The 15,000-nt window shown below is 30.1% G+C and overlaps 1 protein-coding gene across 4 annotated transcripts in view; it reads right to left on the minus strand.

Moving 5' to 3' along the window:
* trol (terribly reduced optic lobes) overlaps window positions 1–15,000 on the minus strand; it is a 278,511-nt gene that overhangs the window by 105,580 nt on the left and 157,931 nt on the right. Inside the window, exon 2 of one of the 4 annotated variants that reach the window (XM_088266066.1) lies at window positions 14,873–15,000. This exon is cut by the window's right edge and continues 27 nt beyond it. The exons of the other annotated variants lie outside the window; for them this stretch is intronic. Coding sequence (XP_088122192.1) covers window positions 14,873–14,951 — 79 coding nt within the window. The 5' untranslated portion in view covers window positions 14,952–15,000. The remainder of the gene's footprint in view (window positions 1–14,872) is intronic. 4 annotated transcript variants of the gene reach the window in all.

Raw genomic sequence — 15,000 nt, forward strand, 5'->3', positions numbered from 1 at the left:
AAAACCTCCTAAAAAATAATCAAACTCAACTATGTCTCGAACAAAAGTGATAACTCTATACAGTTTTAATTTGATACCTGGATTAACACACATTTGAAATTATCATTATTATCTTAAATTGCTAAAATCATTATGCATGTAATAAATATTTATGTATAAATATATTAATTTTTGTATAACTATAAAAAAGCAGGCTTTTCGCTGCCAACCGTAAACGACCTGATACCGATATGTCGGTTTTTGTAACGCACATTCAATTAAATATGTATTCAATTAACAACGATTTGACAATGAATCAATATTGAAATCCGGAACTAAAATAGATGTTATAATTTTTATTAGAAAAATAATTTTTAAAAATCGTTAGTTTTCGTCAATTTCTTGACAGTATTACTAGAAAAAAGATAAAAGTTTGTGTTTTATTAAAAATACAAATATTTTTATTTTGTACTATATTTGCTGACTTAATTCGCCCATTATGAATAAAGCAATTAAGTGAGTGGAGTGCGCTCTAACTTAGAATCTCGACTTAAGAGTCAGCGACACTAACCATAATTAAAACAAACCAAATATTGCATTCATGTAAAAACAACACCCCTGACCCTCCTTCTCTCAAACCTACCCTTACTAGCACCCCTTTGCCCGCACAATAAATACCTTATAGTATTTCTCAATGTTAGTTTGTAAATCTGCAGTTAATATTCATGCATTCCTACAGAAGAGAAGTTATTTGTCGAAATCGGTTGGGGAAATAAAACAATGTAGTGAAAACAAAGTTTGTGTATTATTTGTATAAATTTGAAAGTTGGAAGCGTTTGATATGTGGTGCTACAAGTGTTTGTTGGGGATTCATTCAACACGTAGAGAACAACGAGGTATTAAGCACGACTGGAGAGTCAAGATGCTTACTTAAAAAAGAGTACAACGATAGGGCATAATATAAGACATCTGTAGTTTTAGTCTTCGCACAAACTACAGAGGACGACCAAATTATTTCCAAATTATAAGCCGTGTTGAAGGGATGAGCGGAGGGTAGATACGGTTGGAGACTGACCATGAAAGAAGCAAACCAATCATCACACAGGTTGTAACCCACAAGAAGAAGAAAAATTAGTTGAAATATGTATGGAAAGTTATTTGAATATACTTCGATAAGATGGATAAACGTTATATGTGCATCCATCGTATTGAAGGCAACTGGATGTTGCCAAAACTAGTTGGTATTTAATAAAAATGTGAGTCGATTAAAAAAACGTATTTTATTTCTTCAAAGTAAAATACTTTATATTATTATTACCTACTTTTTTTACGACCGAATTTCTATTCTTTCTTTACATATGTATTTTATATAATTTATATTTGAAGAACTAACTTTGTGATTTTCTATTTTATAATTAAAATGTAACTTTGTTTTAAAATCACTATAAATATTTTATTATAACTTAATAATAATGTCTACAGGTTTCGAAGCTAACCGCTTCTTTATTGAGACTGATTAATACTAAAACGTATTTATCAGTCTTGATAAAGAAACGGTTAGCTTCGAAACCAGTAGACATTATAATTAAGTTATAATAAAATATTTATAGTGATTTTAAAACAAAATTACATTTTAATTATAATATGTGTTTTACTTGTGCCTTTACTTGTTTCTGTAAGTTTGTTGCGTTACCATCTAATTAATGAAAAATATTTAAACGATTTGTATTGCACTGTATTTCATTTCACGTCATGTGTTTTTCATTGTTTGTAAACCATAAATAAATAAATAAATAAATAATATCATACTTTGATAATATCATAATTATTTTTATGTTTACTACAGTATTAAGGCCTTTATAGGTAAGTACTCGTACGTATAAGTGTCCATTTACTGCGACTGCCCGTTGTTAACAAGAAATTATGGAAATACGATTTTCCTAGCTTTTCCGATAGGGCATCGTCTTAAATGGCTTCTTAGTTGTCTGGTCACGTATGGAACGAGTATAAGTTTTAATATTCCTCAATTAGGCCAAGAAAAAACGAGTTACAATATGAGTAAAACTATTATGCAGTAGTGAACACATGTTAAATATACGAAACACGTTTTTTTTGTTTGTAAATATTGGATCTTGCTTGCATTTAAATAAAAGAGTCTCCAAATCAACCATGAACGCTGGCGCGAACTCCAACATGCAGCGACATAAGATTTATGATATTTGTATGAGTTTCGAAAGTTGGAGTAGTGTCGTTGTCAATCATAGGTAGAATGGTGAATGTTGCGCGTGTGTAAAGTGATAACTGAACCAGCCTACGATGGGTCATAAATTTAAAATGCTGATATTTATACATAATTTTTTTAACGATAAATTATTAAAATATTAAAGGATAAAATAGTTTTAAATAAAAATTATCATGAACATTTAATTGAAAAAGTATAAAATAACACTGCCATTTATGAAAAAAAAACAGAGTCGCAAAATTGTTTAATGTATAAGGGTTTAAAAATGTATGATGAGATGCCTGAATGTATGAAGAATGAAAAGAGTCTGATACAATTTAAAAATAAATCTTTTGTGTACTGTAAGGAAATGTAAATATATATACTTATGTAGATGTAGTAAATTAAGTGTTTGAAATAGTTTATATTATGTATATATAATATATAAGCTAACTTAATAAATAATAATAAAATAAAATAAGCCCTGTAAATACCAAAAATTTCTTCTCCATTTATGTTGAGATGTCAAAATGTGAAAACCTTAAGGTATAATAAAAGATTATTGTAAAATTACTTACTCGCTTTTATTGGCTAGTTACTATCAGTTAAAATTAGTTTCCATCGGAATTGTTATCTATAAGCGAGGCATAATATACTCTTAATGAGTAGGGAAATCACTCAACGAGGAAAAAAGACAGGGGCAACAGAAGTTCGTCGTTTGTCATTTTGACGAACAGACACGCAGCCCTAACCTAGACATTTTACATGCATATTGAGATAGCGAACTTAATTCTACGAGAAGACCAGGGCCGTCACATTATTACTTTTTTCATGAAATTTGGTGTCATTATAACAATAATTATACTATTCGCCTCCAACGTGTGGCGGTTACAGCGCTGGAGATCCCAAGTTCGAATCCCAGGGGGGTCAAAATTGAATATAAGTAATTTTTCAATCAACTGACTCAAATTCAAACCCTCTTGTATTAAACGACTATGATAACACTATTTCGACGTATTTAGTGCTGTATACAGAGAGATATAGATTCTTATTCTTCTTTTAACCCTTACCCGCACACCAATGGTGCATAGGGCACTGCATCGTATAGAAGCAGTGTATTTGATCGTTAAATACACGAAGGAAAGGTGATCAGCCTTCCGCTTCAGGTACACCAGTCCAGGGTTATATTAAATAAATATTAGACTGAAAAATCACTAATATTTGTTTTGACCCTCTTAGGAGTAGAACCCGGGACCTTCCACATGGTAGCCTAGCGCGCTAACCACTACACTATGGAGGCGAATAATATATTAGAGGGAGAATAATATTATTTGCATCTCAGCAGGTAAAATATATAATATAATAATATCGATGCCTTAGTCAACAAACTAACTGATGACATTGATGGTGAGTGGTGGTATTTAATTTACAAATAAAAAAATCATGTTTTAACGACATGATAACACTGTTTCTATGCTATTCAGTGCCCTATGCACCATTGTATTAAATTTTATCATGTCGATGCGATGCAGTGCATTATGCACTATTTTGTGCGGATGAGGGATAAAAATATGATAAAATAAATATCAGATATCACTGTTCATATATAAATATTTAATTTAGTGGATCTAGTCGAAGTTTTGTCCTGTAAAATAAATTTCTTATGACTAATAGTCCTTCACTTAATGCTCAGTATTCGTAAAGTCGCAATTAAATTTTCTCTAAATCCTGGTAACATTTTATGCAATTGATTTTTTTCTTAAAAAACCGTTTTTGCCTTGAATGAAAGTTTTTCTTCGAAATAATTATACGATTTTGAAAAAAAAAAGTTAATATATAATAAATAAAAAAAAAAATAATAATAATAAAAAAGATAAGGAGTTTATGTATATAATATATTTTAACATATATATTATAAATATATTTTATGTATGTATTCTAAAACACAAAAAACAATATACTAAAAAAATGAGCGTGACCACACGATCAGCCCTAAGCGCGGCTGAGCGCATTTTGATTCGAACGCTCGAGACAAGCTTGAGATCCGAGCCTTTATGTATTTCTATAATCATCTGACGGGTGCTTGTTGTAGGTTTTATTGTATTTTTTTTGTCGTCCTATGTTTTTTTGTTGTGGTCCCGTGGTAAGTATCGCGGACTCTTTCAGAGTTTCTCGGTTCGAACCCACTCTATCACAATTTGATATCTATTTCTAACAATGAGCCGCGTGGGCTCACAGAAATAGTTTGAAATTGAAAAATTTGTGTAAATAATAAAAACTCTAATATTTATTGTTGGGTAATAAATCCAAAATAAAACAAGGTTTGTTGGATTGAATTCTACATTTATTTATGTATGTGTTAATACGAGACGCGTTTCGTCTTCTTAGGAGATTATCAAACACTCTGAGTGTTTGATAATGTCCAACTGAGTGTTTGATAATGATAACAAACAAACTGAGTGTTCGATAATGTCCTAAGAAGACGAAACGCGTCTCGTATTAACATGTGTGTTAACCTTGTTTTATTTTGGATATATTACTCAACAATTCCATATGGAATTCTACCAACTGTCTGCAGTTACAATAAATAAATAAAAAAAATTAAAAAAATTAAAAAAATCAAAGAAATTGTTTGAATTGAGATATTGTTTGTGCCGTCCTTGCCTGAAGAAAGTTTAAAAACAAAGTCGGAAACGAGCACCATCGGATAAACTTGTATACATCGACCGCAATAATAAAACATAAATTTAATTCGCCAGCTATTAGCGGCCCGGAAAATGAGAGATGGATTTCGTGATTGCTGACGTGCACGTTACGACAAATATTGCTAATCATCAATAGCGTGTGTGTGTATGTGTGTGCGTGTGTGTATTATATACAAGCTTACAGTGCACGTATGTGTACGTACTTGCATAACACGTTAACTGCCAGTGTCAGCCACCGATGGCCGACACGAGGCATTTCAATTGCGTCTCGTCGGCCACCGGAGGCTGACACTTAGTACCTTCAATTGACTTTGTATGACAATATGAGGTGCAAAGTGTCAGCCTCCGGTGGCCGACGAAACGCAATTAAAATGTCACTGACAGTCAAAGTGATAAGCATCACGCTACCCAATCATGTCAGAAATAAAAAAGTTTAAAAAAAACAGGGACTTAATTTTTTAAATTTGTGTGAGCGAATAATTCAACTTCATTTGATCCGGATATTTTAAAATAATTCGCTCAGAAATTAACACATAAATTCGGTTCAAATATGAAGTGGTGAAATTATTGTATTTCCATTTTAAGCTGTGTTTTTAATGGGAGAGAACTAGAAATATGTGAGTCTAGTATTTGTATGAATGTGTTGAAACTTAGAAAGCATTTTTTTGTACTAGGAATGCATTCCTTAGACGTTAGCAAAGCAAATGAAAAAAAAAGTTCCCTCCATGTGAACGCATTCATAGAAATACAAGAGTTTTATATTGCGAGTTGGCTACGGTCGTCGTTTTCGCAAAATGAGCACTACCTAAGAGTTGTAAGATTTCTCCGTAGTGATAATATTATATAAAAACAACTCTCAATACTTTTTTCAATAAATACGCTTTATAAAGAAGTATTGATGTATCAAAGATACCTACATAATATTAACGAGCATGTTTCATATCGCTATGAAAGTCATATTGAATGTATAAATACAATTTTCATTTGATTAGTCAAATATTTGTTGAGATTAAACTAGTAAAACTAGATTTTAGAAAATGGTATAATCGGCACATAGGGCTTAAACAATATTTGTATTCACCCTCCGTTTGAATTTTTATAAGGTTTTGAAGGGTTGATCATGTTACGAACAGGAACGATGAAAAATATAAAATGTTTTTATTTTTTGGGAAAATAATTTTGACTCATAAAAGTTAATAAAAATATTCTAATATTGCTTTTCAGCTACAGGTTTTCATTAAAAAAGTATATTTGGCACATTCGGTTGACTTAAATTCAAATTTTAATATGGTGAATACCATTATTTCTTAAAATATATTTGGGCACGTGTATCGATGCTTTCAGCAAATGATGCGTAATGCATCAAACGCATGTCGCAATAGATTTTAAGAAATAGTGGTATTTACCAAGTGAAATTTTAATTTAAAAGAGGAGTTTTCTCCACCGAATCGGACAATTTAACTAGATAAAAACCGTAAATATTTTTCTACACCTGAATAATTATGTGTGCAGTGCTTTTACTATTGTATTTACATTTTTGAACGATCTTTATGCTTTTTCGCAAGGTATTAGATATTTTGTACTCGTTTACTATATATTCCAACAAAGTAACAAGTTGAATTGCTAGTTAGCTGCTGAGTAGTCTCCGGTTAGAAGCTCGCCGGTTTCATATTTGCAGGATGGTATCAGCTAGGCGCGGGCGGCGGCGCACCGCCTTCGGATACAAACCGCCCAAGTTATTACTTATTAGAGTCGATACCTACAAACTTTATATTATTTCCAACGCGACCATTGTAATAGTCTCCTGCTTAGGAACTGTGTGCATGATGGAACGAAGAGATATCGTGTCATCGTAACATTTAAATATACAATCATTAATCTAGACGTAGCATGACATTTGAACTAAGCCCGACGGGGGTACCAGGCTCTTTGCAAATTAAGTACTATACTAAACGTTTCGTTATGAATTTGCGACCGATCAACCACGAACTGAGAAATTAATATATATCCCAGAAAAAGCTCTACTAATAAATAACGTGCCCACAACTAAAAGTGGTTAAACTTATAAATCAGAGATAATTAAACAAAATTGTAAGCGTATGATACATATTATTTTTTGACATATCATCAAAGATGAAGAAGAATATGGGAGTCTGGACATTTACGGAGCTTAACACCGTCATAGGCACACGTGTAACATTCATCAACTCTACCCATGATTGACAACCACATTCCTCAATATCTTGGAAGTTCTATTTAATATATATATATATATATATATATATATATATATATATATATATATATATATATATATATATATATATATATATATATATATATATATATATATATATATATATATATATATATATATATATATATATATATATATATATATATATATATATATATATATATATATATATATATATATATATATATATATATATATATATATATATATATATATATATATATATATATATATATATATATATATATATATATATATATATATATATATTTATATATATATATATATATATATATATATATATATATATATATATATATATATATATATATATATATATATATATATATATATATATATATATATATATATATATATATATATATAAATAATCCAATTTCAAAACATTGTACACGAATCACTAGATTATTCAGAAGAGACCTTTAATTGGTGAGATGTAAAAATGTCCAGATTTCCATATTTTTCTTTATTTATGTTGAGATGTCAATAAATAATATGAAATAACTCCTATAATTGGAAATAACCCAGATTTGTGAACAAGTATTTGGAAACACTCAAAATGTTGTATAAAATACATATTAAAATAGATAATACAAATACGATCTAATAGATTTCGTTGATACATATCTACGTGCATTGACATTTTCCAAAGAAGAAAAAAATATCGATCTTTGGCTTCGAGAAATTAATACTTCAAATTTTATTCAATCTATTTCTAACTCGTGTTTCGTGGAAACTTGGAGTTTATTTTTTTTCGGCTCTCTTGAAATAGTATTATACAGAAATCATACAGAAATCATACTTTCATTATAAATTAGTAGCATGCATGTTTGTAACGTAATACTACGAGTGACCATGGATTCAAATACAGCACTAGAGTTCACAAGTTTGCTGTCTATGCCTATATTCAGGGGTTTAGGGCGGAAAGGTAGAATCGCAAAACAAACGGATTATCTTCAACAACAACCACAGACGAACAATGTTGCCATTGTAAAAAAAACGATTTTTCGTGATTTGAAAGGATTTCTACCTTATTAAACTATTTAAAGGTCTTTTTTATTTGTATTTTATATTTTTTACATAGTGAAAAACAGCAAAAAACGCAACCCTGTCAATGTCACACATCTTCGAAAATAGAAGTCTTCAATCCAAAATCGTAGCATCAATTTTCACAACTCACAGCATAGATCACTTTTTTTATAAATTCAGCTCGTAAAAAGATGTATATTGATCAATATATATCTTATATATATATATATATATATATATATATATATATATATATATATATATATATATATATATATATATATATATATATATATATATATATATATATATATATATGTATATATATATTTAAATATAAATATTTATATATATTTATATATATATATATATATATATATATATATATATATATATAGTTATAATTATATATAGTTATAATTATATAAAACCATTTATTTACTTATCTTGCATTGTAAATACGAACCCAATGCACTATAATATGCTCATATATTTATTGAAACATATCTAAATATAACATTTTGAGTGTGTCCAAATACTTGTCCACGAAATCTGGATTATCTCCAATTACAGGAGTTATTTTCATATTATTTTTTTGACATCTCATCAAAGATGAAGAAGAATATGGAAGTCAGCCCCGTAAATGCCCATACTTCCATATTCTTCGTCTTTGATGAGATGTCAAAAAAAAATATATGACTTATTATGTTTTACTATATTACCGACACTAAAAAGACGAGTATTGATAATGAGTTTTTATTGAGAGACCTTGTTTTGTAATTTTTCTTCTTTAAAACTGTAAATACCTTGCGGCGCTTAATTTCCTAGATTACACAGTTCATTCAAACGTATTGAATTCGTTATTATTCTGAAAACATACATAGCAAGGAAAAAAGCGTATTGTAAAAAAAAGTACCCTTCTCGTTCGTCGATCGAGGTTCTTGAAGTTTGAACCTGTTTATATTGATTTATTTATACTGAACTTTTCGAATGCAACATCGTTTATTGTGTGGCTAAAATGTATTTCTATCGCTACTTAATTAATTTCTATCTTTACATCGTGGAGCTTCTGTTCAGAGAAACTAACGAAACCTCATGAATATGAACTGAAATTCTTAAATAAATAGATAATTATATTATTGCTACGTGAATAAAAAGCTTAAAATTAACGCTTCCGATTAATTTACATAAATAGTAGATACATTATTTTTAGTAAAAATTGGATCTGTTATAAATTTAAGAAAAAAATAAAACCCATTCAAAAGATCACTCCTTTCAACAACGTCAAATATAAAAAAAACTTGATTTTTCAGGAGATCGTTTTTAAATATTTGTGCAATAGATCTTTTTAGGTGTTTTCTCCATTTGTATTTAAAAATACTAATAAAACAATATTTTTTCTTCAAATTGCAAAAACAACACTTCCTGCCCTGTAGCGGGTAAATGTTAAGTTAAAAATTTGCCGCTTTTGCTGGGATATAGTACATTTTCTGGGCATTCCGAAAACATGCATAACTGAAAATTGTCGATTTTTTTTATTTATGACGTTGTTGAAAGGAGTAAAGGAGATGTAGAAATGCATATACGAGTATCGTAGTCATTTTTCTCAAAAACGTGATCATTGACTACTTGATATCTTACTAGCTTAATGTTGCCCTGAAAAAAATCTTTTGGAATTTTAAATTTTGATGCATACTATAATACATTGACTTGTTAAAAATGACTATCTGTATTCATGTTTATACATAGCGACTTAAATGGCCCTCCTGAACATTTTACGATTTGTTAGTTGGTCACTTTCTCCTTTACGACTACGATATATGTAATATGATCGGGAATTTCGAGGATAGCCAAATATACTACACATAACTATGTACAATAGTACACTACTAAGGAAGAATAATTAAACACAAGTATAATATACAAAAATCGGGTACCTATAATACGTTGAACGAAATTTGAATTTAATAATATAACAGTATAATGGTAGGCATTGGTTCCGACGAATTATTTTTGATTTAGTAAAATAGTCCTAACAGTCATGACAATTTAAGAAAACAACAATTTCATTGATTTGTGAAACGACTTAGCCAAGGGGTAGTTATTAGAGTCGATATGATTCGAATTTAATAAAGGCTATTATCTTCCACGGAATCGTTGAACCCGATTTCATATCCAACGTATTCAAAATGCTATTAGAAATTAACTCCGATGAGGATATGATGATACGTTCTCATTACACACGATAACAAAGGTCTTATGTCAAGAAGTGAGAAACGTCAAATATTCTACTCTGAACATTATGCAATCCAACAACTTACATATTTGAAAAAAAACTGTATGAATTATTTATGAAGGGGGTTCTTCCATTAGAAATGATTTATTAATATGACTGCTCTTAAACAGAAACTTATTCTTTTTTATACGAAAGGAATGTAAAATTTTTTGAGCTTTCACAGTGTTTTTTTTTAAAGCTTGCATTAAATTCATTGGAAAATTTTAACAATTAATTTAAAAAAAACTGAATTTTCATTTTTAAAAAAACTGGGAGTGCGAAGAAGGCTCGCCTTACAAGCATTGCATTTAAAAGTATCAAGGCTGTCTGGAGATCGAATTTGTACTCAGTGACCAAATACCGCCTATACGTGAGAGATGACACTTTAGTAGTCGTACACTCAGCTTTTAGAATAGGTGGCTACGAATACTTTTACGAATGTCGTGGTTTTGCTTGGTAAGACACGAGGAAATACAATGGTCATAACCGTTGTCAAGTTTGATAGTTGTTTAAAAATGTTAGAAGGTTGCATTATCTGCCGTCCAATTATTTAACTACTCATAGGTTTTACTTCTGTATAAACCATGTCAAAATAGAAAATTTGTACGTAGTTTCAAAAACTCGACGTTGTTCCGGAAAAAGTAGACGATTAAAAGTTTTTACAATTTCATAAAATCTGGATTATCTCCAATTGCAGGAGTTATTTTCAAATTATTTTTTTACATCTCATCAAAGATGAAGAAGAATATGGAAGTCTGGGCATTTACAGGGCTGACGATCGTCATAGGCTGGTTTAAGTGATCACTTTACACACGTGTAACATTCACCAATTCTACCCATTCTTGACAACCACACTAAAATTCTTGTTAGTTCTATATATATATATATATATATATATACGAACCAATTTTGAAACATTATTCTTGAATCACTAAAACTTCACTAGAGACATCTATTGGTGGAATGAAAAGAAGCTTTTAACTAAGCAGAAACTCTTTATTAGTATGTGAGGTCCGAATCCTGGATTATATTCACACACATGAGAAACGCCAGAAAATAAATATATTGTAAATATTTATAGTGTTTAAATTTCAATTTGCTGTGTACGTTACGTTATGTGTGTGTACGTTATGTATGCATGTATACATTGTATCTACACATCTTTGAAATTTAGCCGGAAAAATAATTTAAAAATGGTGTACATAATTATACTTACAAACCTAAATGAAATTAACTTTTCATATGCAAACGAGTATATTCGATATTAAACCACTCAGAGATTTATTTATTTATTGTTCTCGCTAATGTGAACGTTAAACCAAAGGGATGAAGTGTGCAGTAGTATATTATACTCTGGTAACGTGGATAGTACGACCTAATTAATTGATAAATTAATACAAAAGATCAGTGGTTCAGAGCAGGACACGTAATCGAATATGCTGTATTACCTTATACAAGGATCGTGTGAGAGACTGATAATAATATTTTGCAATATTCAATAAAAGCATACAATAAAGCTTAAACATAATTCAGTAATTCCTACAATATTGATTCGCAAGCCACAATTTTAACCATGCAAGATTGATTAAAAAGTCTCAATTAGGTTTAAAAAAAACTACATTAAAATATTCACAATTTTTCCATTCGGTATTACAAAATTCGTCACAATAATCGGTTTTAAAATGCCAAAGTCGTAAGATATATTTACATTACTTACAATGCTTTGAGTGTATCCAAATACTTCATCAAAAGTCTGAATTATTTCCAGTTATAGGAACTATTTTTCATAATATTATAGAAGTTTTAATTTTAACATTCTAAAATAAAGACTTGAATAGTGTGGTTGTCAATCATAGGTAGGACTGGTGAATGTTACACGTGTGTAAATTAATCACTTAAATCAGCCTTTGACGGTCGTAAGCCCCGTAAATACCCAGCATTCCATATTCTTCTTCATTTATGTTGAGATGCCATTTTTTTAACTTATCGTACGCATTATATTTTACACCTCATTCCAGCCTAAATCAAGAGTAAGGTTGATTGCCTTGTCTAACTCCGTAGTGTAATGGTCAGCACGCTCGGCTAGCGTTCTGGAGGTTCCGGGTTCGATTCCCAGGGGGGGCGAATGAATGTAAGTGATTTTTTCACTCTAATATTAATTCAATATTACCCTGGACTGGTGGTACCTGAAGCGGAGGGCTGATCACCTTTCCTTCACGTGTTTACGATCAGGATAACACTGCGTTTATATGATGCAGTGCCCTTTGCACCATTGAGGTGCGGATAAGGGTTAGAGAAGGTTGATATTGTTAACGGAGAGCTGAAATACGAATCGAGGAAATATTTGCATATTATTTAAAACATGGATATTTTAAGTATGGTTACTTCATATAATTTAAGATTGGTGAGATTGTTGTGTATCGTCGATCACTTTTGCCATTTTTCAGAGCTTGCCATTCGAAGGACTCGATACAATGGGGGTAACGACGCCGCCAATTATGAGCCAGTAGCTGCATCCAATTAAGATACTTTTCAGGAATACTCACCATACTGATGGGGAAATAGGATGCTCTCCATAGCCTTTCGGATAACTTTAGTTTTCTAATTAAGGCGAAGGAAGCTGGGAAGACCACAGGGAAGCCGCAATATGGGACACAAACACCGACATATTCACATAATATATCACAATGATTTTCGTGTTTTCCAGCCTCCCAGAAATAATAGGGGTGATAGAACAACAAAAACGCAGCGTGAAGCATGAGTAAGCCTTCGCATCGTGTCGAGCGCCACATACCGCTATTATAATATACACACCCACATCAACACACAGGAGTATTTTATATTCACAATTCCTGTTGTAAAGTTCAATGTAGTAAAGAACATTGGTTTTCAACAAATATATCCTCGTACTATCATCCTGTAGTAACCTAACGCTATCAACTACCAACTATCATTTTGTGTGTCTTGAGATAGTAAAATTATATTTTTTCATCGAATATTGAACAGGAATATAGTTAAATTAAGCAAGGTTTTTGCTTAAACGTACAAATTTAAAATTCATAACTGCTTGCGAGTAAATAATGCTCAATATTATACATATATATATATATATATATATATATATATATATATATATATATATATATATATATATATATATATATATATATATATATGTATTATAAATATGAATATATATTTAATTTTATAAATTATGAGAGCTTTTTATCCTACTTCTCTGTCGGAGTATGCCATAGCCTCTGATATTTTGATGATAGTAGGTCTCTGATATTTTGAGTTATTTTAAGGGTTGGCAAGGTTTTTATTACATATTACATTACATATCAAGTGTCCAATTCATTGTTTGGCAAACCGTGCATAATCATGTTCTGAAGACTTTTAAATGATGTAGTAAAATCTGATCTTCTATATGATGTATTTACTTTTTTTACGTAAGTAATATATCCATTATTTTAAAACAAGGTATCGAGTGACTTAAAACGCACTTCAATTTTTACATTTTCCTGCAAATTGAAAAACGTCACTATCAGATTCTATTTGTGAGACAGAAAATTTAATATAATGCCTTTTTTCGATTTTTCCTTAGGAATGAGAAAATTTCAATCAATGTGATTTTTTTGACATTTTGTAATTAATATGATGTTGAGGTTTTGCAAACCTATTTTAGATAATAATATACCATACTTTTTAAAATTTATGGCTGTTGTGGTTGGTTGAATGCTGGAACACATATTATCTTACAAGAATGTCCCGGTAACATTTTTTCTATATGATGTTACACGTCATAATATTTTGTATACAACATGAGATTAATAATCAAATATTTAATATTATTTTTTGACATCACATCAACGATGAAGAAGAATATGGAAGTCTGGGCATTTACGGGACCGTCATAGGCTGGTTTAAGTGATCACTTTTGGAAGTTCTACATACATGAAACATTGTTCTTGAATTACTAGAACTTCATTAGAGACATCTATTGGTGAAAAGAAGCTTTTTATTGAGCAGAAACTCTTTGATTAGTGTGTGAGGTCCGAATTTATTCTAAGCGCCAGAAAATATTATTTTCATTTTTTTTATTTTAGTTTATAATTTGACCAGTTAATTCATTTACAGCATTTTGAGTGTGTCCAAATACTTATTCACAAATCTGAATTAATAATCCAGATATGTGAGCAAGTATTTGACAAACTCAAAATGTTGTAAATGAAATATTTGTTTCGATGTATATATTTCAACCTTGTCAATACTAGTTATATTAAATAAAAATATGGTGTTTAATGATGATGTTCAGTAAATCAATTAGTCGTCACTAAGTCAGAGTTAAAATGTAAAATGTGAAATAAATTGATAAAACTTACCATTTCTTCGGCGAGCACAAGAAGCTGAGTCAATAAGAAGCACCACGAAGATGGCAAGAACCACTTTTAAGGGCCCCATTTCTTTGAGCCGCACAATTACACTTTAATTTATATCATGGGGTCTCCTC

The sequence above is a fragment of the Brachycentrus maculatus genome, unplaced genomic scaffold (genome assembly GCF_059751285.1).
Source record: "Brachycentrus maculatus isolate JH-2025_06_01 unplaced genomic scaffold, ASM5975128v1 h1tg000261l, whole genome shotgun sequence".
Classification (NCBI taxonomy): Eukaryota; Metazoa; Arthropoda; class Insecta; order Trichoptera; family Brachycentridae; genus Brachycentrus; species Brachycentrus maculatus.